We start from the raw sequence: 27,960 nt of genomic DNA, 5'->3' as shown, positions 1-27,960 counted from the left end.
CATTTCATTTTACAATGGGGGTCAGTAAATCACTCATGAGCATTAAAACAAGACTCCAATATCTTAAAATGGCTCCTTGCTCATCTTAGGAAACAGTTAAAGCAGCTTCTTGAAGCGGTTTCTTTTTGTAGAAGGAGCTGAAATCAGATGGTGTCAATGTGTCGGCTGGAGCTGTCACTCTACAGATTGCAGCAAGTCAGTTACAAACACCTGCGGGGTAAAGAGGAGATCAGGCAAGGGGAGGGAAGAAAGAGAGGAAGAGAGCTGCAGGCACAAGGGAAGCATTTTGTTTGGGAGTGTTACCTGACACCACAGGCAAGCAAGGCAAGCAGTCTAGCAAGGAGTGCAGGTCTCGTTTGTATTAGAGGAGCTTGCAGGGGGGAAAGGACTTGCCGTTCACATCTTATTGATCGCTCTTTGGATGCCTTTGGATTGCTTGCTGAGTTAAGAAGACTACTGCTGTGAATAAATGGAGGAAAATTGGTGCTTGTTAGACTTGTTGGCTAAATGACAAATGATAGGCACTGCAAGCACACATTCGGGCAGCTGAGCTGGTAGTCTGGTAAGTGCTCTGTTTGTTTAAAAAGAAAGTTTTAAAGGGGGGAAATGAACTGCAGCTACATTTGTTGTGCTTAAATGTGGAAGATGATGTTTGTGTTTATTGTTTTATTGCCAAGGTGTTTTCTTTGTCTTTTTTTAAAAGGGGCTAAAGCATGGTAATCAATACTGGTTTTTATTTTATTTATTTATCCAGAGCAGGATTACAAAAGAAATACATTGATTCAGAAGTCACGTACCATTTTGTTAGAAATTACCATTTCTAAACTAGCTTTAGTTATCACTGCTAGCACTCCAGATAATTAGACATTTTCGAGGGGAGAGATTTCCTGCTATTTGTAGCCCATGTAAAGTATAGCACAGGCAGGTGCTAGGTCATTTCTGCTTTAACAACTGGCTTCTAAACCGGTAGTGGCACACTGCTATTGTAATGGGAATTAAGCACACTTAATCTGGGGTTAATTACAAAGACCCCCTGTGTGTGTCCTGTCCTTGATATAGGCAGCACTCCATGGGGCAGCATGCGGACTGTCCCAAAGCCTGTTCATTTGTGAAGGAAACTGCTGTATTTAATACGGTCATGAGAGGACAGAGCATCTGAAATAGATCTGGTCTCAGCAAGTGCTATTCTGTGCATGCCATCGTTTAAAAGTTCAATTGCTGTAGTAGTTTACAACAGTACTCTATAACACAGTTTCCAAATACACCTAATGAATATAGTCTCATAACAACATAATATACGTATCCATTATGTGGCAGATATTGCTGGACAGGCTGTCGCACTAAATATTCTGCATTATCATGAAAAGCACATGACAGGTTAATTACTGTACAATTTGCCTGAAGATGAATAAGAGTGATTAATTGACTATTGTCTGCTGAATGTGACTGCAGGAATGAAGACGGATTAGGAAGAGTAAACTCTACTGATATTCTAGATTTCAAGATTACCTGATGTCCCCGGGGTGTATTTTAGCATTCCTGGTTCTCTTGCATCTCCTTCGTGTGCAGACAGCCGAAGCCTCTCTCGGCTCTCTCGTAAGATTAAGAGCTTCCCTCGGCGTGCTGACAAGGACAAAATGTAAGGAACAAGAGTATTTAACCTCCAGCTCATCTCGTCTTTGTGAGACTGGGAGGATTAGGCCATTCAGTTCTACATGCCTGCAGGGTCTATGGTATTAATGGGTTGACAGAAACTGTGGAGAAAGGTGAGCTGCCGATTGACACAAGAGCACCTTCCTGGAAAAGGACAGGACCGACAGCCCCAGTATGGGCTGCTGTTCTCTTTATTTTACGAAGAGAGGTGTAGTGTACTGCCTATGTAGTACCCAAGGAACTCCCTCAAGCATTTTCAGTTCATTAAATGCCTTGAAAATATAAATGTTTAACAGTTTGGATAAAGGGGTTCAAATTTATTGAATTGTATTTTAAATTGAATGAGTATGATAGTGTCTCGGAGATGATTTGAAGAATATTTTTTGTAAATGCTGTCCAAGACTGTCCAAGAAGGTTTAAAATGAGGCTGTAAGTCCTAGGGAAAATAAACCTGATTTGCTTTGGGGTGTATCTCTGTTTTGTTGTAAACAAACAGCTTCCGCTTTTAATGGAACTCAACCAAAACTGATAGGAATCTTAAGCTCCTTGTTTGTTTGCGCTGAAGGCTGGATATGAGCACTTAAAATGCTCTCAGGCACTCTATTTACTTGATTGTCGTCACAGTCTTGCCCTGAGGAGTTCCCATAGTAAATCAGTGGCACTCTGCTTCTCCTGGGTTCTTAACTTATTGAGCTGGGGGGTGAGCTTTAAGCGGTCAATTAAAGCTATCTGAATGCTAACCCCAGCCACACCTCCAAACCTGGATTGGTGCTTGAGTCCCTATTTGTTTTATGACCTTTGTAAAACTCTACAATGCATTAGTAAGACCTCACCTAGAATATTGTGTTCAGTTCTGGTCACCTCGTTACAAAAAGGATATTGCTGCTCTAGAAAGAGTGCAAAGAAGAGCAACCAGAATTATCCCGGGTTTAAAAGGCATGTCGTATGCAGACAGGCTAAAAGAATTGAATCTATTCAGTCTTGAACAAAGAAGACTACGCGGCGATCTGATTCAAACATTCAAAATCCTAAAAGGTATAGACAATGTCAACCCAGGGGACTTCTTTGACCTGAAAAAAGAAACAAGGACCAGGGGTCACAAATGGAGATTAGATAAAGGGGCATTCAGAACAGAAAATAGGAGGCACTTTTTTACACAGAGAATTGTGAGGGTCTGGAACCAACTCCCCAGTAATGTTGTTGAAGCTGACACCCTGGGATCCTTCAAGAAGCTGCTTGATGAGATTCTGGGATCATTAAGCTACTAACAACCAAACGAGCAAGATGGGCTGAATGGCCTCCTCTTGTTTGTAAACTTTCTTATGTTCTTATGAAATCTCAATTAACCGGTCACCAAAGGGGCCTGGACATGTGTTGCTCCTCGGGACAGGTGTTTGTTTATTAGCTTCTTTCAATTGATTTGAAAAAGAAAATCTGTTTTCTGGGGTTCACTGGCTGGTCAGAGCAGGTAGTGGCTTAGTTAAGGTTTTCATGCAATTCAATATATTGAATGATGGCCTCCTTACATCAGTCTACAAAGCCTCTGTGTTGTAATTGTACCGATTATTAACAGTATACATTAGTTCCAGCATTTTGAAAAAGACCATTGTGTAGCATCTAATGCCTGTCTGAGGTTTTTTTCCAGTATATTTCCCCTCGTAGGACTCCACAACAGGCCTGCCTGGCAGTGACACCTGCTGGGAGTAATGTGACTGGAGCAGCTGTGCATTGACATGCAGCTTGCGCCTGTCAGTGCCTTCTCCTATTTCAGTAGCGCACGCCGGCTCGACCCCTGAGGGATGAGTATTAAATTTGGGTTTCTTTTCCCTCCAGTGGGCAAGCGCTGTCTTCACCACCTTGGAAGCCAACCCCCTTAAGCCAGCTCTGCCAAGATACGGGCATCACTGCATTCACTGCTCAAAAACCCTGCCAGCACTTGAGTGTGAGGGTCAACGAGACGAAATCTTTACCAAGGTCCCAAAGATTGTTATGAAAGACATATGTTCAGTATTCACCCAAAGCACGTATCAGTTATCCAAATGTCTTTTCTATAACCACGATGAAGACCTTGCCTCACAGTGTGCAGTAATGAAGGTGGAGCTTATAAGAAAAAAGGCACTGTTGAACCTCATTAAGAGTCATCACACTCCTTTTTGGAAGTATGTGGTCATTAGAGCGTTGTTTGCAATAGTGTCATTAGGAAGCTGAAACTTACACTGACACAGTGTTTAGTAGTTTTACTGTTAAAAAAAAAAAAAAAAAATGACATTTGCCAAATCCACATGGCCATTACCAAAGCCATTATTGTCTTTCCATGTGGTCTAGAAAGATGAAAGTAGAATGCTAGGCTTCGCACAGCAGGATCCCGTGCAGACACCAGGCACAGAGTCTGTTATAAGAACTTGCATAAACATTCTCTGTGTTTATTATTGCAATTAGAGAGGATTGCTGGAGTTTCAATAGAGATAATGACTCACTGGCCACCTGTGTTCAAAACATCGTCTTTTAACCTATTCAGGGGTTTAGCACACCCCACGGCTTGTAACCAGATTTTAAAGAAGGGTTTTATGACCCGGTCATGTTGAACTTCAAACCTGTCAATTGCAGTTGTCTGACGTACAAACAAAAGAAAGAAATGAGAAGCTAGAGGGGTGAAGAACTGAGGATCAATGCATTTAAAAAGCAGTGGAATAAAGTAAATTAGCCTTTGTTGGGCCAAACTATTTAGCCGTGCTGAAATCCTGATATTAATTCTATATATCATATTGTATGTGTTGTGTCATGCTGGAACGCATTTATTTATTATCAGCTTTGCAAAATCAAACAGGTGGGATTGTAATGGAATTGCAGTTGTAGAAGATCTTACATCATGTTATTTCTACAGGAATAGCATAACGTGTTCATCAGGCAAATGATTAAGTGTTAAGTATACTGTGTCCGCAGTCACATGTTCATTCCCCTGATGGGTTGATTCGGCCTAAAAATAAGTCTATACTCTCCATGCTGCCAGGCTAGACCACTGTTCAAGAGTGGAGAAAATATATGTGGATTGAAACAACTAGATAATCGCATAGTGGAAAAAATAAAGCCCATTAAATATGAATCTGTTGAGAAGTGAGCAACATTCTGTCAGAATCTAGGGAGAAAACACCTGTTAATGAGCTCTATTAACTCAGGAGTTATTTAAAGAACATTTTTTTCAAGGTCTGTTTTTATGAAACTGAACTATAGAAGGTGTCGTTAACAACAGAACAGTTCATATCAAATTGTATTTTATTTATAAAATCAGACTTTAAAGAGTTAAATAACCTAGTGTTACTAGTAATAAACGACTCAAGAATATCTGAAGAGCCCTATTGAGTTTTTCTCCTTTCATATGATAATGGTGCAGATGCCTTTTGGAGTAAGCAGCTTTGTGAATCTTTTGCATAGATGTTCTGGTAGTGGTTTACATGTTTACTTTCCGTAGAACCTGAGAAAATAAAATCACAGTGGGGACCAGATTAAGCTTCTCAGTCCCCTAGCTATCCTGCTAGTAGAGAGATGAACTCTGCCATCAGTGCCCGTGGGATGTTGGAGTTTCTTTTGCGCACCGAGATCTAGTATTTTGACGCAGGTAGCAGTGGGGTGCTTGAATCCCCTGCTAACACAGTCACAGATATTTCAGTGTGTGCTGACCTGCGAATCCTGCACAGTGAGTCCCACAGCTGTCAACATGGGAGAAGCAGGAGTCTGCGTTTCCCTGAGCTACAGTACCTGTGGAATACTCGTATTATAGGAAATCTCTGGGAGTTTTTCTTCTGAGTAGAGATACAAAATGAAAATGTCTCGTCGGTTTTTCGTTTTCATTTTTTGTTTCTTTTTTTCGTCCTTGAATTCAATTTATTTAATTTTTTTTTTAACTTTTAATAAGAAAATAGTCAAGGTTAAGAATGTTACATGAGCTATTTTTTTATATAATGAATATGTGGCAACTTGTGTAATTATTATTTTTTTAAACTCAAGAAGGTAATTGATATTTTACTCAGATCTAGTTTACAATTTTATTTGACCACTGTTGTAAAATTACATTTTACTATATTGTAATATGCTCACATTTGTCTATTGATTATTAGGGTGAAATAACAACTCCATTTAAATAAATAAATCTGAAAAGATACCGACAACAGTGCTAGGCTTTTATCATAATGTAAATACATTGTTAAAATTGTATTTTCACAGCAACAGAATGAAATCCTCGTCTTGTTAAGTAAAAAAATGTTAACAGAAAACCTTTTTTTTTTTGTAATGCTTAACACATTAAAAAAAAAAAAAAAACAGAAGCTCTATTCAAAGCCTCACTTAAAAAAAAAACAAGCAGACCTATCTTTCGTGATTATAATTAATGTTTACACAGAATGACAAATACAAAATGGAATTTCTTTGGGCGCCGCAAAGCATGTGTCCAACACTGTGTACGGTTTAACTGATTTGACCTGAACAAACATTGAGCTTTCCTGAATTTATTTTTACATTTTCAGTGAATTGAAGAGAAGCAGTGGTTGGTGGCTCTGGTGTAGCACAGCGTGCTCGCTGGAACAAAACGATCATTGTTAATAGCACACATTCTTGTGGACTGGTGGGAGGAAAGCTCCAGCGGGTTGTCTAGACAAAAAATAATCCTTTTCTTTTGATTTTGTTTTTGGGCTGCACTGAAGGTCTTGGAAGCACACAGTGATAAGAATTGATAAAATAAAACCAGTTACTCCTGGGGAAATTTGGGCTTATTCACTGTCTGTAATACTGCCAAGGGGATGATTTCAAGCAATTCCCCCCATGTATAGCAGGGTTGTAAATAACTCATATTGCATAGCTGTTTCATCCATTCCAGGTTTTACTACAAGCTAGATTAGTCACAGTGTGTAGGGAAGAACCTCAGGTGTGTTTTATTAAACTCACAGTAAAACCAGGAATGGACCAAACTGCTGTGCAAAGTGAGTCTCATTTCCATCTAGAGTTTAAGCAACAAAATGAAAACAGACTTGTTTGGAGCAACTTGAAAAAGTCACCAAAGCCTGGTTTCTACAACAGTTGCCAAAAGCAACAGTAAAGAAATGTCTGTTAAGATGTGTCTGTTATAAAGATTGTACATAGACTGGGGGCCTCCTGTATAAAGCATTAGCATGCCATTAAGAAAGCACTGCAGTCTGTCGCATTTATCGGTGAGAGTCAGCTGAGAATGAAAGCCTTGAGTGATTCAACAGGAACTTTACAGCTTCCAGGTACATGTGTTATACAGTATGAATATAATGCCTGTTTTACATGTATAATGCAAAACTATTTTTCCAGTGTATTTTAAGTGCCAGTTATGTGGAATGTCTGTAATAAGGCCAGACCATTTTCAGAATCAGGGTTTAGGTCAAACTTCGCAGTTGCCCTAACTGCTGACAGAATCCAACCAGGGGCTTAAATCGTGAGAGAGAAAAGTCTGGAAAAAAAAAAAAGTTTTCTTCGAACTGACAAAAAATGAAGGTCTGCAGAAATAATTTTACATTACACATCTCTGATTTTAATGCTGGATAAAACTGGATGTGTCTGCTTGTTATCAGTTCTCGAAAATCTTAAATCCAGACTGGCATGCCCCTGTACTATCTGTGGTGTGATTTAATGTATGACATGAGTAACACACAAAGTCAATTTTTTCCCCGAATGAACGCAGCAGGCCTTTTTCCTTCAAACAGAAGGAGATCTGCATATTTCATTTCTAGGGATCAAGAAAACTGACAAATGAATTCTCGTGGGAGGTGAATTACAGATTTCTTACATTTTGCAGACCCTGGAGTCTTCATTAAGGGAAGAATATATTTAATTCTTTACCCATGTAAGCACATTTGGAAACCCACCTTTGGGACCCTACAGAGGAACTGTAAGAAAACAGACATGTCTTCCATCTAATAAGCTTTGGATGTTTTCCATAAAAGTCTCTTAAGAAAATTTCTTTATCCGTTTGAGCAGTGGAGGTTTTTTTGTCTTTTGCACCACAGCAAATGGCTATGAATTGTTATTTTGGGCAGTTTTTGTGGATTGGATGTATGGCACTGTACAAATCTAGAAGATCTTGGTGGTATAATACTGCTTTACTTTAAGCAGTATTTCAGCCTGTTTTTTTTTTTTTAACCCAGTGCAGCATTAGAAACAAAAACTACATAGCAAGCTCCCCGATCTTAGATTCTTTAACATTTTCATGTTATCTTCATGTAATCCCAGACAGACTCGATGATGTTGAGATCAGGGCTCTGTGGGGGCCATGCCATCACTTCCAGGACTCCTTGTTCTTCTTTACGCTGAAGATAGTTCTTAATGACTTTCGCTGTATGTTTGGGGTCGTTGTCATGCTGCAGAATAAATTTGGGGCCAATCAGATGCCTCCCTGATGGTATTGCATGATGGATAAGTATCTGCCTGTACTTCTCAGCATTGAGGAGACCATTAATTCTGACCAAATCCCCAACTCCATTTGCAGAAATGCAGCCCCAAACTTGCAAGGAACCTTCACCATGCTTCACTGTTACCTGCAGACACTCATTCGTGTACCGCTCTCCAGCCCTTCGGCGAACAAACTGCCTTCTGCTACAGCCAAATATTTCACATTTTGACTCATCAGTCCAGAGCACCTGCTGCCATTTTTCTGCACCCCAGTTCCTGTGTTTTCGTGCATAGTTGAGTCGCTTGGCCTTGTTTCCACGTCGGAGGTATGGCTTTTTGGCCGCAAGTCTTCCATGAAGGCAACTTCTGACCAGACTTCTCCGGACAGTAGATGGGTGTACCAGGGTCCCACTGTTTTCTGCCAATTCTGAGCTGATGGCACTGCTGGACATCTTCCGATTGCGAAGGGAAGTAAGCATGATGTGTCTTTCATCTGTTGCAGTAAGTTTCCTTGGCTGACCATTGTGTCTACGGTCCTCAACGTTGCCCGTTTCTTTGTGCTTCTTCAAAAGAGCTTGGACAGCACATCTGGAAACCCCTGTCTGCCTTAATTTCTGCCTGGGAGAGACCTTGCTGATGCAGTATAACTACCTTGTGTGTTGTTGCTGTGCTCAGTCTTGCCATGGTGTATGACTTTTGACAGTAAACTGTCTTCAGCAACCTCACCTTGTTAGCTGAGTTTGGCTGTTCCTCACCCAGTTTTATTCCTCCTACACAGCTGTTTCTGTTTCAGTTAATGATTGTGTTTCAACCTACATATTGAATTGATGATCATTAGCACCTGTTTGGTATAATTGTTTAATCATACACCTGACTATATGCCTACAAAATCCCTGACTTTGTGCAAGTGTACCTAGAAGAATTGATGCTGTTTTGAAGGCAAAGGGTGGTCACACCAAATATGGATTTGATTTAGATTTTTCTTCTGTTCACTCACTTTGCATTTGGTTAATTGATAAATATAATCTATTTTTGAAAGCATTCTTATTTTACAGCATTTTTTCACACCTGCCTAAAACTTTTGCACAGTACTGTATATATCTATATATATATATATATATATTATATGTGTGTGTGTGTATATGGTTGGTTGTACGAAATAAACTTGTTAAGCAACTAGTTTTCACAAGTTGCTTGCAACCACACTATCCGTAGCCAGCTGTCACAGTGTCATCCCCTACATGACTTGCAGGGGATAAGTTCCACTTCCAAATCAAGCAAATGTGCCTAAAATTGCAATGCAACAGTGAATAGCATACAGAATTGATCTGATATGAAACAATGGTGCTAAGCTTATTTCTGGCCTCTGGGATTACAGATTCTAAACCTAGTACTAGGTTTACACATATTCTTGAGAAATATGTTTCTCCAATTCCCATAGGTCTGGCTCAGTGGCTTATTGATCCTCATTCACTGCTGCTGCTGTTGTGTAATTGTTGTTACATGCTGAATCCATCAAGAAGTGCCTAATAAAAATCACACATAACACATACTTCTTTAACAACCTGGCAGGCAATCCATTGTCTGCCCTGTTAATGTTCATTATGCAGTTTGGAGCTATGAAATCGGTACTGGCATGGCAAGTTTTGCTCCACGGAGGGCTTGGCAATCCATTACACAGCTCCCAAAGGTTCTTTAACTGTAGAACTGACTTACACCAGGGAATTAACCCAGTGAACTTACATTACATGGTGGAGTTTTATGTACTTAGCCTGGCGTGCACTAGAGGCTTTAAAAAGGAGTTAATTATGGGTTATATGCATCAGTCAGTTCTCATGAGCCTCAGTGCTTCAGCATGTACATTTAGGTTGGAACCAAAAATGCTAAGGTGTACATTTAGTAGAAAAGCCTATAAAGGAAGAACGATTAAATACCAATTTAATAAGGCAATCGATAAGAGTTCACTGTCCTTTCCTGTCATGCGCTGGTTTCCTATAGTTATTGCATTACAGCTTTCAGTAAGACAAAAAAATAAAAAATAAAACCCATGTGCTTTAGGGTTGCTGTGTATACAGTGCTGGAAAATCCAGCCTAATTTTGTTTTATCCTTCTAATCATGTTAATTGCTGTACTGTCACCTTACACAGCTTGCATAGTTAATATTTTGGCGGCTGTAGTACCCCCTTGTATAGTTCTGCAAATCCCCTAATGCATTTTATTTATAGTACATTATTAGCACCAGGCTTGAGTTGGGCACTTCCCAAGAACACTTGCTTGTTATGCTTAATACTTCAGTGTACTGGGAAATGTAGTCATAGCAATGGACTGTGGCTAGTAATACACTAAACAAAATGAGATCCTTTGGCCAGTGGGTTAGGCGTGTCTATGTGAATAGTTCCAAACAGAATACACCTATTTAAAATGTAATTTTACTCAGTTAATAGAGAAGAGACATATTTCTATGTTAATGCCTCAGATCTTTCAATTGTATTAAAGCGTGATTAGTCACGTAGCCAAGTATAAAGTGTAGCAATTAAGAAACATAACAGAGCACTTTCCAATTGTTGAAACTCCTTTCCCTTCCCTTCCCTTCTGAAAATAAAGGGATATCAGATGTTAATAGTTTCAAACCACCCACTGAGGCTACCAACTAAACGTTCCCTTTTAAAGCAGGTTCAATTATTCTATTTGCGTGCTGCTCTCTGACCACATCAGAAGGCATTACTGTGCTTAATAAGATTAATGACATTAAGCAGCAAGTGTAGATTGCCAATACAAAACTTAAGTCTAAGGAGGTCTGATATACTCATGCTTAGTCTTTGTTGTTGTTTCAGTTACAGATTTCCCTGTTGATGCGCTCACTGCAAATGACAGCCAAGAAACAAGAGGACTGGGCGTCCCCAAGGTCTCAGGCCTAGAGAGAAGTCGGGAGAAGAGCCAAGAGAGCTGCAGAGAGCCCCCTCTGCTCCTGCCAGCGGTTACAAAGGAGCCGCTCTCCCAAACCCAGCCTGTGGCCCATCCTCAGGTGGAGCCCCGGGCCAATCCCCCTCCCCCCAGCCCCGCCCAGGCCTGCAGTACCGAGGCCTGCCACACAGATACCCGCTTCCTGCCTCCACCTCAGCCGCAGGCCACTCTGCCTGGTTCTCAGGCCCCAGAACAGCCTCAGACAGCCCCCCCTCAGCCCCCACTTCAACCCCAACTGCAGCCTGAGCCTCAACTGCGCCATCACCCTCACCCTCCGTCTCCCATCCACCCAGCTCATCAGAGCCAGCCTCCAGTTCAGCCTCGACCTCCCTCCCGCAGCCTTCCACGGCCCTTGTCTGCTTACAACAGCAGCCTCAGCCTCAACAGCATAAGGTCAGTATACAACAGGTGCTCCAAGGGTTAGGTCAACTAAACGTAATAAATAATATATATTGATTAGATTATATATAGTCATAAAACCATTGCAAAGCACTGTAACCAGCATTTACAACTAAAATGATTCCAAAATTTATGTGTGTGTGTGTATATATATATATATATATATATATTTTGAGCTAAAATATATAAATATATATATATATATATATATATATATATAATATATATATATATATATATATTTTCTGAATGCCAACCATTTGATTTTAAATATTCTGCAGAACATTCTTGCAAGGGATCTCCACTCTTTCAATTTCTATTTTTAAAGCTTTAATGCGCTCATTTCACAAATGCTGCCTACTGCCTGGTTTCATAGTCTCTGCAGTGAATAATTAAAGGACAGCTGGAGAGACAGTCAGAGTAAATGAGCTGCCCAGCTTAGCATCCAAGATGCCAAAATACCGACTACACTCTCTAAGGAAAAGCTGGCACTGCGGTGCCAAGCAGGTTCTTTGTTAAATTGTAAATAATTCCTATCAGAACTGTTGAACTGGAGCACTTTTTTTATACAAATCTGTGTAGGTTAAAAATAGGATAAAGCCAAAAGATTAAAAGAATGATGTTATTTTAAGATTAACTGGTGTGAGTTTTAATTATTGTGTTTATTACACCTCCTTTTTATAGTGCATATGCTGCTCTAAATAATGCAGTGCACCGGATGTGTGTAAAAGTAGATCCCATTCACAGTCTTGTTTTTGTGGTTGTTTTCACAGCAGCAGTCGAAGCAGCACTCCAGGCAAACCTCAGGTGCCTCCCCCTCCACATATATCCCATCATCCACCACCCCCAGCCTTCCCCCTATCTCTCCCGAACCAAAGTACATCCCACAGCTTCCCCCCCACCCTGCAGCAGTCGCCACACGCACATCACCCCAATATGTTCGCGCCGCCAGCGGCCTTGCCTCCACCTCCACCACTCACGTCAAGCACCCTGCCAGTCCCTGGACACCCAGCTGGGAGTGCCTATTCAGGTACGTCAGGGTACATAGCGTGTAAACGGCTGACATGAAAGAAAGGTCAGGGAATGGAAAGTGAAATATTCCCTGGCAGACATTAATCGTTAAATGAAGCCAAGACAGCTGGTAAAAGGCTGATGTTTCTGTGCGATCTGTACATAAGTTCACGTCTACTGGGTTACTACTGTGCTGAGGTCTTCTCAGCCAATGTTGGCTTATAGAACAAGACCCTGTACTGATATTGGAATATTCCTTGTTTTTATTTAAAGAGATAATTGTACATTGTTGATTTTTTTTATGTGATTTTAAAAATATATCAAGCATGAATGTCTTTGAGAAGCATCTTCTCTATGGTGGATCCCTTCTTTCCACCGTGTACGAAGACAGCTGCAAATGTGCTAGATGTTTCACAATTGCGGAATGGCATTACCAGTGTTTTGTGCAGTAACATGTCGGTTCGTGCTTCTGTGAATCCCGGTGCGTAAGGGCATTAGTGGTTTCATGTCAGCTCAGTTCAGTGAGGGGTATGGAGAACTGGATTTGTGTGTGTGTGTGTGACTTTAACAGCCTGTTCCCTATCCACAGAACAAGACCTCCTGCGTCAGGAGCTTAACACCCGATTTCTAGCCTCACAGAGCGCTGACCGAGGGGCCTCGCTGGGACCACCGCCCTACCTGAGAACCGAGTTCCACCAGCACCAGCACCAGCACCAGCACCAGCACCAACACACGCACCAGCACACACACCAGCACACCTTCACGCCGTTCCCACACGCTATACCACCCACCGCCATCATGCCGACTCCAGCACCGCCCATGGTGCGTACCCCGTCTAGAAATGTGAGGATAAGTAGAGCACAACTCTATTCTCTTTTTACTTGGGGTATTTCTTTCAAAACATCAGTCTCTTAAACTTGCTACTATGTTATTTCTGTACGTAGAAATATATGTCAAGGGCCATGTAAGGTCTCAGGTGCCAGTCAAGGCTTGTAACAAACAATCAAGGGGCTGCTAAGTGTTTTTTGCCATCCTTTCACTCTTTCAGCGCAAAGTAACATAAAGGGATGACTAAAGAGTTTTGGTGTGAAAAAAAGGACATTTAGTTTACTTATGTGAAGTGCTGAATTTTTCTAGACCTGTTGAGGTTGTTTGATCTATTTACCTTAGCAGAGCTTTAGTAGGCTTGGTACTGCTACTTAGTAGCTCTATAGTGGTTGTAGCTCATGCAGCATACAGCTGTGGCCAATCGTTTTGCATCACCTAGAATTTTAGGATTGAGACATCACCTAGAATTTTAGGATTTAAAAAAAAACTATATGAACATAATTTAGATATTTTATTTAACATCATGTAATCAAATAAACTATAAAATGATATTGCAAAAGTCATAATAGTATTACAGTATTTCATGTTAGATTTCAAAATGTCATATGTTTTAATTTGTCAGGTTTTTTGTTAAATATATGGAAAACTACAAAGCAGTATGTAATCCAATTAGTTAACATAACCTTATTCATCAGGTTTCATTCGACTTTTCATGAAGCAAAATTTGTTAATTCTAAAGGTGATGCAAAACCATAGCTGTACACTGTAACTTGTTATGGACAGGCTGTATTTAAAAGATTTAGGAGAGACTTCTTTTAAACTAGGCTCTCCATTATCATTCCCCTTTATCCTCTTAGAGATTCAAGCAGTACAGGGGGTATTCTTCAGAAGGTACTTGCCTCTACACAAAGAAAGGGCAATCTTTAGACAGATTACCACTACAGTCATAGGAATCGTCCTTTATCCTTGCAGACAGGCACTAATATATATATATATATATATATATATATATATATATATATATATATATATATATATATATATATAATTTACACACATACACACACACTGCTTTACAGTAAGAAGGCTCTATTAGCTTTAAAAGTAGCAAAAGCTTTGTGGATTAGAACAAGAGAGGTAAGGAACTGTGGATGGGAGGTTAAAAGTACATTTGTGTGGCTTTATGCCACAGTAGACATTTAGCGCCAAAATATGTTGAAAGTACAACCGTTTAAGGCAAACTTATTTGTACCATATGGGAAGCATATTAATCGTTTACAGGGGAAATTGGTTAAACACCAAGTGAGTCATTATATTTACAGGAATATTACTTAATTTTTCTGGCCCCTCAATCCAACCTGTCATCACTTTAAACAATCCATTTTGAGAAAACGCAGCCTGACTAGGGACACGTTAACCCATCCAAAAGGACGTGCGCTTTAGTCAGGAGTCTGGACCCCCCCCCCCCCCCCACCCCACCCCACCTAAACAGCAGAAATGTGATGCAACTATTAATGAAGAACTGAACCTGATCCAGCATCACAAATTTAGTTATTAAGCACTGAGAGACGTTTTCAAAGTGAAATGTGGTCGTCTTTTTTTAATTTTTATTTCGGATCCTTTATGAGTGGGGTCAATTTAACCACCCAGCTGCCACTTTTATTTTTGTGTGATAGATTTAAAAGTAGACGCACTTCAAACCCTCATCAATGCTAACGTCTTTATCTAGCACATATACAAAACTATACAGATACAGTGTCTTCCCCAGTTTCAGGCACAGGTTTATAGTGCTCTTATATGCATTATTATCTGTGAAGTGTAGGTACAATAAATAAATAGGTTGTTTTGACCAGTACCAATCCTGACAAGGCTTCCTTACAACCTGTAACACCAACAAATAAAAAAATTAAAAAACTCCTTATTTTATTTCTCTCTAGATACACCGGCATCCATTTTTCACTCACAGCTGTGTATATAGAGATGACCCGGTCTGTCAAGCACATTTCTTAGGGACTGCTGCCATCTGCCAGTGAAAATCAAAACTGCAGGCAACTTTACTCTATTGTCAACTTATTTATTAACTAAAGCATGTTAAAAACACGTTTTCAACTTTGCAGATGCACATATAAGGGCCTTCACGCTATTCTCATGGGAGCGACCAATTTGGGCTTGTTTGTGATCCACATAGAAATCGAGGGATAATCGTGGGTGAATAAATCTAACAATGCTAACATATTGAGCTGACATTTCTCATGGGGGCACAGTGGGCAGGATCTTAAACACAATCAGGATTGAATCTATAAACCTAATCTTCCCTTGTAAACCCACTGTTAAGGGTTAAGAATCTGCTTTGTCTTGTTTGACAGTAATGTATTTAGTTGTACCTTATTTTATTCCTTTACAGTTTGAGAAATACCCTGCAAAAGTCGACCCCTTCTACAGACACAGTGTGAGTGTATGCATTGTTGTAGTGTGTGTGTGCTTATCGCTTTTCCATAAAGGGCTGTTGTTAATGATGATTTAAAAATTCATTGCAGGCATTCAGTGTATTGTGAAATCATTATCTTTTTTGCATTTGTCTTCATCTGCAGTGTGAAGGTACAGCATCCTTTTTTACAAAATGATATTTTTATCGTCTTAAGAACTCCAGGGCTTGATGGTGCAAAAGTACAATTATAATTTGCCTGCTTTTTCAGCTGATTTACATAATGAGAATAAATCAAACTCTAAAACATGTTAATTAAAATGGAAATGGCAAGGTTAAATTGATAATTTGCTAAAGGCAATCTTATTCTCACTCCCCAGTAAGGGCAATTCCCAGTTTTATGCTAACATTTGAAAAATAAACCAGTTCAGTACAATTATACCTTGACTGTTCAATTTGAATCCTGCCCTTCAGATTTGAAGATTTGGAATCTACAGAAATGCTTTATGGAATTGAAAAATAAGGAACAAGGGATGCTGTAACTAAATACCAGCAGTATTTGGTGTGTGCTGATAGAATCAATTGCTTGCACATTTTGTCACAATTAAAAGCAGGACTGGGCAATCTTCCAGTGTAATGACAAAGTACATTTTTCTAATGTTGGAATCAGTAACAAGACTCCTTCAAAAATTTTTTTAATTGAGTGTTTCTTTTGTTCCTTCTCCTGCTTTTAAGCTGTTGTATTGTGCCTGTAAAATACTGCTGTCTTACCATAGAGCTTGAAAGTAGCCATCAGGAATTGCAAATACTTCCCCGTCCCCTAATTTGTAGTTCATTTTTAATCAGATCTATTTTAGGTTAATAGCTAGTTATTTTCTATATTGCTGTTAAACGGCAGAACATGTTTAAGCATGTTTCAATGCATTTGCATCACATATCTTGAAGCTTCTAAGATATGGATTTGTAAATTAAAAAAAAAAAAAACATGTCTCATATGAATAATGAGCTGCCTAACAAATTCAGGTCAGGCAATTATAATAATTTTAATGAACAGTGACTCATTGCCTAGGAGATGTTTAGTAAGATTATGTTGCACATAAAATGTGACAGTGGTTAAGCCAACAGGCTAGAGTTCAGTAGCATATCATGTTATGTTTTAAGTTATCGTTAACATATTTTCTGCTGACCAAGAAATACATTTTTAATGTCCATTAGCAGATAGGAAGTAAAAACATTTCTGTTAAGACTACTTTTAAGCTCTTACAGCCTGTACATATAGTCTTTAACAGCTCTCGCTCCTGTCCTTTCATTAGACTAATTTGCTTCACATTTACATAGAGTTTAACTCACAGCTGCTGTGCTCTTCCATAAGGCACAATTAAATATGTTCACCCTTTACTTCTGCTAAAATATGCCTTTCATCTTCTTACAGTTGTTCCACTCATATCCACCACCTGTGTCTGGAATCCCACCCATGATCCCTCCTACTGGACCCTTTGGATCACTGCAAGGAGCATTTCAGCCCAAGGTAACCAAGGCCTATGTATAAGTGCACATGTTTATGTGAGTCTATATATTGACATTTACTATAGTAAACCTGTGTCCTTTGGATGGCAGTTTAACTACTCTGTGAGTGGTAGAGATCCTTTTGCAAGTGTTAAACCCCAGCTAAATCCCAATAAAGAATGTAATTGATACATGTTATATACATGCACAGTGTCGCTGTGGTTCCTATTGAATAAGATGCTGCCTTTATGCTACAGAGCTTAAAAGCATCAATCAGGAATACACTGAAGATCAAGTGTTGATGGCATTTTAACACACACTCTTCAATGTTTTCCTGATTGCTACTTTGAAGCTCTAAAGCTGTGGCCAAAAGTGTTGCATCACCTAGAATTTTAGGATTGAGACATAATAAAAAAGGAAACTATGTGACCATAATGTAGATCTTTTATTTAACATCATGTAATTAAAGAAACTACAAAATGATAATAAAAGTCTACCGGAAACCATAATAGTAGTACAGTATTTCATGGTAGATTTCGAAATGTCAATTTTTCATGCAGTATATGGACAAGTACAAAGCGGTATGTTATTCAATATGTTAACGTAACATCATTCAGCAGGTTTCATTCGACTTTATGAAGCAAAATTAGTTAATTCTATTGGGTGATGCCAACCTTTTGGCATTGCTATATATCATGGTCCACCAAGGTAGCGTCTTTAAGTTAATGAAAATAGTGCCCTGCTCAATGCTAACACACTTTAGTAACCTCCTTTTAGCAGAAGCAGCTAAAATAGGTATTCTTTGTTGTGGCTGTGTTAAACCAATGTATATAACTATTATTTTATGTATTTTTAGACTTCTAATCCAATTGATGTAGGATCCAGACCTGGAGCTGTGCCCCATACCCTCTTGCAGAAGGATCCCAGGGTAAGTAGTTTTTGAATGTTGTAATAGTATTTTTACACATTGCATTCTAATTCTTATTCAGAATTGTTTAAGTTGCTGAAAAAAAACTGTTACTGATACTGAAAGTGAAGGAAGAGCAAAGATAATTAAACATTAAGCTTTCCCCAACTAATTTAAATACAAGATTGACCAAAGAAAGGGCACTCCGAGGGACATGTACTGTAGTAGCAAAAAATAAAAAAACATATAATGCTAGTTTTATATATATATATATTATACATGGTACTGCTGCATGACATCTATATAGGGATCAACATGACTTTGCCACTGATATTTCCTTAGCTACTGTTTCTAGCTTCCCTTCAACTTGACAGAAACAGCAAGCCAATTGACGTGTAATTTCCTAAACAAATTTACATTGTTCCTAAAGATTATGTTTTACACACAACACAGCAACAGGCAATCACCTTTTCCAACAGCCTTGTTTAACAGCATGTCAGCGTTGATGTGTGACAGGTCTAGGAGGGCAGCAAACTTTATAAATACATACTAATTATTCTCGGGGAATGGTTCATTTGAAAGTAAAATCTTAACATTTTCATTTAGCCAATAATGAAGCAATATGCATTTGTTAATTGGAAGGATTGTTTGAGTGACAGGCGTGTAACGGAGCTGTCGTTCATTCTTTCCAGCTGACAGATCCGTTCCGGCCCATACTGAGGGTAAGAACACTTTACTAACAATAGATTCCTGGCTGCTGTCCCATAGGACCAGCAAGACAAACTAATTATAAGATGATTGTGCCTTACAGGTGTCACATTGCATATAGTTTTAATGCATTTAAAATTTCAATTAGCATTTAAACAGTTCATAAGCCCCCCACCCACCTGAGACACAGCAGTGAAACTGGTGTAATCTAATTTAAATGTAAAATCAATATTAGGAGAAGATAACATGTTTCGCTTTGGTGTGAAAATGTATATTCAAGGTCATTCAGGTATATTTACTTGGTCTAATTATAAATGATCTCTACAACAAATGACTTGATGTTATCAGATTTGGCGCTGATTTTTTTAAGACTAGGATTCAAGAGCTAAAACCAAAGGCAGACAGAAGATGAAGAAATATATAGTGTAGAATGGTCTGTGAGAGAGGGCAGTGCTGTGAATAGTGTAACCATTTCATACAGCAGAGTATGAACACTGACACCTAAAGGGTTTTTTTCCCCTTTCATTTCCCAGAAGCCAGGGAAGTGGTGTGCAATGCATGTCCATATTGCTTGGCAGATTTATCATCACCAACAGAAAGTAAAGGTTAGTTCACTTGTTTGGGAGATTACCATGGGAACTGCCTGGCCGTGTTGTTAGAACCTCTTTTTGCTGGGACTCAGAAGAAGAATTCCTTCCATTTTATAAATAACACTATGTGGCTGTGCTTTTATTTATAGTACAGTTAGTTAAACTGCGCAGCAAACAAAGACCAGCCCTAGCCAGGATGTGCCTACCCAAAGCTTGCCAAAAAGAGGCATTTAATATGTGCATTTAAGTGTACAAAAGATGCAGTCCGGTGGTATAGATTGAAACCTATTTATAACAGAGCTGCAATATTTTAATACATGCCTCTAAACGCATTTATACATAGTTTCTAACATATAAATGAGTGTATTAAAAAATATCGTCATCTCAATTTTTGTTTTGCATGGGTGACACTACTTTACTGTAGTAAATATATTGGCTTGAGAAATCAATGAAAGCAATTACAAATGTGTAATACTCTGTTACCATAGCCAACCAATGCAGATACAAATAGATACATACATTATCTTCAATACTTTTTCTCCCTCTGCTGGTGGAATGGGGGAATTTCAGATAATTTCAAATTGAATGAAAAAAGCAAAGCAAGTAACAGTAATGCCAGTATCAGTAATTAATGTTATGATAAATACTTTCAATAATGATAAACTGTTTTATATGGGCAAATTCAGTAGGTTGCAAGTTAGTAACATTTCTTGTCAGGCTTGTATCTGAACTGGAATGGATATGTTACAGCGGTTAGTATATTCTGTGAGGTACACTGGGGTGTACGTTGTCACAGCTCTGAGAAGAGCAGGACGAAACCACAGGTCAAGTGCTTAAATTAAATTCACTGTCTTAAAACTGTAAGTTAATGCACAAAATAGTACATCATTCCCCAGTGTGTGACTGTATTCCAGATGCAACAGGCGGTTTAGAAACGGTATTTCAAATGGATCTCACTCTTTCAGCAGCAGATGCAAGCAGACCCACACAAACTGGACTTCGGCCTCAAACCAGAATTTTTGTGTCGGCCTCCAGGCCCGAGCCTCTTTGGAGCCATTCACCACCCCCACGACCTGGCTCGCCCTGCCACCCTCTTCTCTGCAGCTGGTAAGGAAACTCAACTGAAATACTAATTGTTTTGTGGCTTTAAGCTTTTAATGTTAGTAAACCACGACCTGAGAAACCACAGGGTAAGTCCACTCATTGAACTAATCTTAACAAACAGAAAGTGATTGTGTTCAATAGTTTCCAGCTATCAGCGGACAGGGTGTAAGAAGGACAAGGTGGCTTTTCACTATTGAGACGTTCATATCTAATCTTACAGCCAGTGTAATGACAGATAAAAAGAATGAAATGTTTTTATCGTTCGAATTGCAGTTCATTTCTCACACACTTAGGGCATATCATTAGATTATACTGATTGCTCTATTCTTGATACTGGTAAATAAAAATGATGAAGTGGTTTTTTTTTTTATTCTTATTTATTTTTTATCTTTTACCTTGATCAAAACCCCAAGTTTGTATGCAGCGATAGACTTCTCAAATATTTTTTTTGGAAACCCAAACACAATCAATTTAAAAATGTTACCCTCTAGTAACCTTTGTTAATTGGTTATCAGGATTGCTAAAACAGGAGAGATCTCTCCTGATTAAAGTTTCAGGTTGTACATGTCACACTTCGCTTGGGAAAGTATATGGGTTAACACACAAGCGTCCCAGAGCAGATGTAATGCATCAGATTTCTCAGAACTTTAATTGTTCTGCAGATCTCAGATAATGATACCTACTGCTGAAGCTGCTTAGCTGGAGAACAGCGGTTTTACATTTATTATTTATAAAAAATACTGTCGTATCTATTATTCAGACAGTACTGTTTTGATAGTCGGCTTTTTTTATCATCTCAAGCTGTCCTTGACAAGGGATTTTTTTTGTTGTTGTTTTAAAAGAAAATCCTTAAGCTTGTTCTTTTAATATTTCAAGTATCTTAGTTTCATACATCCCCCACAACAGCTTGTACTACAAGACATCAGATCACCCTGGACTACACATGTAAAGACACATTTCTCCTAACATAGTTACTTTAGGTTTTATATACATGCAGATGTCTCCAGTTTCTCCCCAGTGTAGGATAATAACAATACAGAGCTCTAGATTGGTAAAGTTGCATGCTTGACAAAGGGACTGCTTGAATGACATACTTATTATTAGGTGCTTTATGTTTGTTTGCAGGTGCCACACATCCGACTGGAAACCCTTTCGGACACCCGCCCCACCCCAGCAACTTCCTCAGTCCTGCTGCTCATTTAGGTAAATTTCAACCCTTTCAATACAGTACTGAGACATAGTCCCTGAAAAGGCTATTTCTTGGCTTGGTCATTCACTTACTTTCCTAGACGGAGAGTTTCTTTGTGCTACAGAACAGTTATGGTAGGTAGAACGCTGGCACTTAACATACAGTTAAAAGCTAAAAAACAAATTAATCTCTTATTAGATCGTTACATTTTGAGAATTTCATTCACACCCCAGCCTTCCATAATTTTTTTGAATGGTGGTAATCTTTAGACAGCCCGGAATTCTTTGTAAATACTCAGCGACAGGGATACTAGTCTAAACTAAATTTGGAAGTCTCTTATTGAATTTGTGTCTGTTTTCAGAGCCATTCAGCAGACCGGCTTCTTTTGGAAGTCTTGCAACATTAAACTCTGCTGCCTTTGGTGGGTTGGGGAACCCTTCACTTAGTGAGTAACTTACAATCATTTTTTTTTAAACTACCACGTCCTACTGTTAAAGAATATTCCTCTTTTATCTACTTACCTGTAACATTATTTAAACACATCCTTAACTTAGTGTCCGTGTCATTAAAAGACAAGGAAACTTGGAGTGCCTAGTTCTTTCTTGTGAACCCCTGACCATCTTTATTAACAGTATTCAAACAGACTGTTAGGAGTTATTTATTTTGGTACATACCACTGCTGCCAGGTGGTTTCATTCCTAACCTTCTTTTTGTCCCCCTCCCCCAACAGTGCCCAACTCAATGTTCAGCCACAAAGACGGCCCCGGGGCACAGAATTTTAGCAACACACACGAGCCCTGGAACCGGCTCCACCGAACACCTCCCTCATTCCCAACCCCTCCGCCGTGGCTGAAGCCAGGAGAGCCAGAGAGAAGTTCTTCTGCTGCAGCTCATGACAGAGAGAGAGATGGAGACAAGCGAGACTCGGCCATTAGTAAAGAGGACAAAGAAAGGTACGAACACCACTTCAGTGTGTACAAAAAGAACCCTCAAACAAAAGCTTGTAAAAATGTATACATTGTTAGATATTGTTTTGGAGAGCTATGCAAAGTAATACCTGTCTTGAAGGTCCTTTCATAAAAAATAAATAAAAAAAAAGATGAAAGTTACATTTATACAAAATTGTAAGACAAAGCTACAGTAGCACATCATCAATCTGAAATATCATTGTGAGCCACTAGAGGTCCCTGAACATTTCTACTGTTGTCAATGATTTACAACAGTTGAGGAGGTTTACGTCAACAGGATATAGAAATTGGATTGTAAACATTACTATAGTGCCAACACCTTTCTGTTCATCTCTGTTTGACACTTGCGTACAAACTGTTTATCACTAAACCAAGTTTCAGGGAGTGTGAAGTAGTGAATGGTAAAACCAGTGTCCTGAAGCATTTTTTTTTTTTAATCTGTAGGGACAGCATTGAAAAGAGGCACCACAGCCACCCCTCGCCAGCACCCGTCAACCCAGTGAACCCGCTGGCTCACAACCGCACTTCAACCGAGCCCCCCAGGAACCACGTGAACAACGAAGTCCGCGAGAAAGAGAAGCCGAAGGAGCGCGAGCGGGATCATCCCGACTCCTGGAAGGACTCTGCCACGGACGAGCATAAGCTCAAGGAGAACCACATTCCTGAAAAGGATGGTGTAGTAATCCATGGGAGCCGGATAGCAGACGACGGCAAGCCAGGGTCCAGGGGGACGTCCCCCTACATCAGGCCAGCTGGCCTGGACAACACAAGGCCTAACAGCACTTTGAACCGAGATGCAGAGAAAAAGAGTGAGCCAATGTACGACCATCAGAAGAAAAACAGTGAGATTAAAGTGAAGGAGGAGCGCAAGGAGGACCACGAGGTTTCCAGTGAAGTGCCCCAAACGCACAGGCCTACAGAGCACTCCCATATGACATCCACCGCCAGCATCCATCCCACTTCGAGCGTCCATCACACATCCTCCATGCCGATGGCCATGGGCATGGCTGGCATACATCCAATGAACAGCATCAGCAGCATGGACAGGACTCGCATGGTGGCTCCTTTTATGGGCATTAGTTCCATTCCTGGTGCTGAACGGTTCCCTTACCCTGCGTTCCACTGGGATCCCATGAGAGATCCGTTAAGAGACCCCTACCGGGGGCTGGACATCCACCGAAGAGACCCTCTAGCTAGAGACTTCTTGTTAAGGAGTGACCCCCTTCACCGCCTTACAGCACCAAGGCTTTACGAAGCAGAGCGCTCGTACAGGGACAGGGAACCACACGATTATAACAGAGAGCACCTTCACCACCTTGCAGTCGAACAACGTCGGGAGCATGAAAGAGCCAGCCACATGGAGGAGAGAGAGAGGCTGCACATGCTCAGAGAGGACTATGAACACGCCCGTCTGCACCCTATGCACCATGCTGCTCTCGACGGTCACCTGCCCCACCATCTCATGACTCCCGGACTTCCCAACATGCACTATCCAAGGGTAAGCCCCTCGTCAGCACACCAGAATGGCATTCTCAACAAGACTCCTCCCACAGCTGCTTTGAGTGCCCCGCCTCCACTAATCCCCACACTGGGCCCACGGCCTGGATCCCCGAGAAGGACTACTCCTTTGACGACAGACATTAGGGACAGGCCTCCCTCCCACACCCACAAAGACATCGAAGCTCGGTAAACACTACGCGTGTTAAAGACTGACCTAATGCCCAATGTCTAAACAAAATGAACTTTACCAGACACTGCGGGGGCTGTATTATATCCATATATAAATGTGTGCAAAAATTGGAATTAGGGGTTTTGTACATTTTATGTTTACATTTTGTAGCCAACTTACTCTTTGTTTTGTGTGTGTCGTCTACTACTATTAAATCATTTTATTTGTATAAAATTGCTCTTGAACAATCAAGAGCAGAACAAAATGTTGACACCCTGGAAAGACACGTAGTGTTTTGGGATGTACAGGTGCTTTTGAAATGGTGTGTAAAGGAGGCAAGCCATGTAGATATTTCTGTACAGTGTAAAGGCTTGCTTCTTGGATAAAAGGTACATATATGCAAAAGGGTGTGATGAAAGCTTTACTTTGTACAAATGTAAATAGACTTAAGTGAAATAACAGAGTACAAAACTTCTTAAACTGTGCTATTTGCTAATTTTATTCTTTGTTAACACAGTCTGCTTGTGCTGTGTTAGGTTTGTCGTTTCACAGATAACCCCCCTCCAACTATGCAATGAATGTTTTGGCTTTTCCCCACAAAAGCCAGCATTTCTGAAAGGAGCCTTTTTAACACACAAACTACACAAACTTGTATTTTCTCCAAAAACACAGACTGAGGTCTCTCACACCTTAAAACTGTATATTATAATACAAATGTGATTTTAAAAAATCCTAATTCATGTGTTGCATATTGTAAACCCATAAAGGTAGTATGGGGGCATTTTTTCACAATCTGAGAAATTCAATTTAGCTTGCTGGTGACAATCCTTATTTATCCCTCCCCCCTCATCTTATTTTTTTCAAATCCAGGCTTCTCCAAAAATCTGAATGGAAGAACGTAACAAAAACTTGACCAATCACTCACACTGCTTTTAGTTTTGACTGTTATTCATTTGTGCATACCTTGCTTGTGGCCTCTTTATATCTGTTTGGAGAGAATATGATTTTAAGCTCAGACAGCAGAAAGCATTTCTACTAAAGGAGTGTAAAGTATGTGTATGAAAATAAAATTAGTTCCGTTGGTCTAATAGTGTATCAAAGTGCTATCCTAAGTTGTTGTATCTTAAAAAAAAAAAGAAAAAAAGAAAGAAGTCTCACTACAGACAGTTTGTTTCTAAAATGAGAAGAGATCTATTTTAGTAGTCAACTGAAGGTTTAGTTGTGCGCTTCAAACTTTGTGAACTCCAGATGTTGTGCAGTGTTTTTTAAAGAAAAAGAAAAAAAGTACACTAGAACAGTAGCGTTAGTTCTGAGTATTGCAAAGGGATTGTTATTACAAAACTTTTTTGCTGTTTATCATGTACGTAAATGAAGTCCTTTCTAGATCATATGTAAAAAAAAAAAAAAAAGTGAAGCGACTCTGAATCTTCAGCATGTTCCTCATTAAAAACCTTGTGTTATGTAAATTGTGCCATGTTATTAAAAAATGTGAACTAAAACATGAAATGACCTCATTTGTAGCATGTTTTACATGGGGATGGAAACCCCTAACAGATTCATGAATATCACATGGGTAGAGTGGCATTCTGCAATATTAACCCTTTAAAGTATGAAGCATTGGCCATTGACTAACACCACATTATTAACAACATCGAAAAACTAAAGGGTAAGTTATAGGGGCAATCCTATATTCTAACTAGAAATCACCCTTAAAACTATACATACCAACAATGCAGACTGGAGACGAGAAGAAATCATGGGGAGATCTACCATGTTACAATGGATCCATGTGGACTCTGAAATAATACAAAAAGATAATGTGTTTACAAGAGTTGTATTATAAGGAGTCACATACTATGATTTCCTTGTAACTACCACACAATGCACACTAGAGAGACATCTCAAAGTAGCTTTAAGCAGTGAGCTTATTCTGAAGGTTTAAACCACTCACCAACAAACTTTCTAATGCAATTTATACAGTAGCAGCTTAGACACTAAAGCACACTGCACCATATTCACAAAACGTTTGAGGACTGTTTTAAGGAATGTCTGAGCAGCAAGTTTATTCTCATTTTTAAACCAAGATTCTTTAAAAATGTATTTAAAAAAAAAAAAAGTAAAGGTTAAACGTTTTGTGAGTAGAGCTCACAAGATGCCATGTCATGGGTTGCCTGTCTCAGACACGGCCACACAACAAACCAACAGTATCTCACGGGTCAAACTGCACACAACAAAGAGCAGGCACATTAGCTACAAATAAACAATAACTATTTTAATGATCAAAATATCCTAAAAAAGCATATAACAATTTTATTTGACCAAACGTATATGTACATATGGTGTGTAGGTGCAACCCTATTATTATTTATTTCTTAGCAGACGCTATGCATAACCCTATGCTCCACTTTAGACTTACAGTCTGCTACCTTTATAGTAAGGCACATTGCTCATGTAATTCTAAATATTTTAAATGGAATTGTAATCCCTACACATGTTGTCATCACATATAGTTCCATGAATAAATATTTTGCATTATATCAAATGTTCTGAAATAATCCTTACCATACACGGTCTGTACTGTTTTTCTTTTGGGGAATCATGATCATTAAAAGCCGTAGGGTGCTTTTAATCATTAACAGCTCAATTAGAAAACATCAGCATCACATTACAGTAAGTGTTTCATGATCGAATCCACAGCTATGTTTGTAATACTATAGCCCTAACATTTATGAACAAATTGGCAGGAAAATATATGTATACTTTTATGTATTTTTTTTTTTTATCAAGAGTATAGAACAACGTATGACACCTTGTCAGTGTTAATATACTGCTTTATACAATCCAGTACATTATGCTTGCTAAAAAATTCACTCCCTACATTCTATAGGATTATAGAATAATATTTCGGTATAATTTCATTTTTTTATATAAAGTGTATTACTTTGCTGCGGCCAGTAGATGGCAGCAAAGAAATATCTAGAGTCCTTTCTGATGTTTTTTAAAAGCTGATGAAAGTGTATGAAAAGTCTCACTGCCAGATTAAAACCTGGTTGCATTTCAGAGAACTGAAAAGAAAAAAAGAATGTGTTTTTTTAATTAAATTCATCCTCTTAGGCCCTCACTTTATTATTATTATTATTATTATTATTATTATTATTATACCTTTATTTTACTAGGTAATCACATTAACCTCATTTTCAAGTGAGACCTAGCCAAGAAAGGTAGCAGCAGTACAATAAAAAAAAATATTACAATACAAACATACAAATATAAAATTAAAATACTTTTAAAACACAGACAAGTCATACTCAATACAATAAACAATCAGTTAGTGACAATCAATTAGTGACAGGTGTAATCAACTACTTCAAGTCTGTTTCAATGAATCTAATATATTTTAGTAGTCATGAAACAGTTCTTGACTGATGTGGGTGTATTCTTTTGGCCAGGTGTGTTTATTACTTGGGTGTATGCTGTCTGTTTCAATGGAAATAATATTTTTTTTCAATCTAACCTCACCCTAAAACTAGATGTACTTATACCATACCAGCAATGCAGACCATTCCAGTGGAAGAAAGGCGACGGATTTGCCAAGTTACAGAGGATCCATGTGGACTCTGAAATGATACAAAAA

The 27,960-nt window shown here is 39.1% G+C and overlaps 1 protein-coding gene and 1 long non-coding RNA gene across 16 annotated transcripts in view; one reads left to right on the top strand and one right to left on the bottom strand.

Annotated features, from left to right (window-relative positions):
• Window positions 1–24,965, top strand: part of LOC117430738 (autism susceptibility gene 2 protein-like) — a 285,529-nt gene extending 260,564 nt beyond the window's left edge. For 3 of the 15 annotated variants that reach the window (XM_059000554.1, XM_059000567.1, XM_059000568.1), the window contains 13 exons: window positions 10,893–11,415; window positions 12,195–12,451; window positions 13,022–13,275; window positions 15,665–15,709; window positions 17,118–17,213; window positions 18,048–18,119; window positions 18,791–18,820; window positions 19,340–19,411; window positions 20,362–20,503; window positions 21,605–21,703; window positions 22,051–22,134; window positions 22,420–22,642; window positions 23,102–24,965. In XM_059000554.1, coding sequence (XP_058856537.1) covers window positions 10,893–11,415; window positions 12,195–12,451; window positions 13,022–13,275; window positions 15,665–15,709; window positions 17,118–17,213; window positions 18,048–18,119; window positions 18,791–18,820; window positions 19,340–19,411; window positions 20,362–20,503; window positions 21,605–21,703; window positions 22,051–22,134; window positions 22,420–22,642; window positions 23,102–24,347 — 3,143 coding nt within the window. In that variant the 3' untranslated portion in view covers window positions 24,348–24,965. The remainder of the gene's footprint in view (window positions 1–10,892; window positions 11,416–12,194; window positions 12,452–13,021; window positions 13,276–15,664; window positions 15,710–17,117; window positions 17,214–18,047; window positions 18,120–18,790; window positions 18,821–19,339; window positions 19,412–20,361; window positions 20,504–21,604; window positions 21,704–22,050; window positions 22,135–22,419; window positions 22,643–23,101) is intronic. The other 12 variants (XM_059000560.1, XM_059000558.1, XM_059000557.1 and 9 more) reach the window with 12 other exon arrangements.
• On the bottom strand, window positions 27–27,935 carry LOC117430739 (uncharacterized). The gene is made up of 5 exons (XR_009308923.1): window positions 27,874–27,935; window positions 26,052–26,122; window positions 1,510–1,623; window positions 304–459; window positions 27–210 (listed from the first exon to the last, which is right to left on the bottom strand). It is a non-coding gene; the product is annotated as an uncharacterized LOC117430739 (long non-coding RNA).
• Window positions 27,936–27,960: the final 25 nt, after the last annotated feature.

This window comes from Acipenser ruthenus, chromosome 26 (assembly GCF_902713425.1).
Source record: "Acipenser ruthenus chromosome 26, fAciRut3.2 maternal haplotype, whole genome shotgun sequence".
Classification (NCBI taxonomy): domain Eukaryota; kingdom Metazoa; phylum Chordata; class Actinopteri; order Acipenseriformes; family Acipenseridae; genus Acipenser; species Acipenser ruthenus.
The sequence above is the reverse complement of the archived record's forward strand: the minus strand, read 5'-3'. Positions and strand labels throughout refer to the sequence as shown.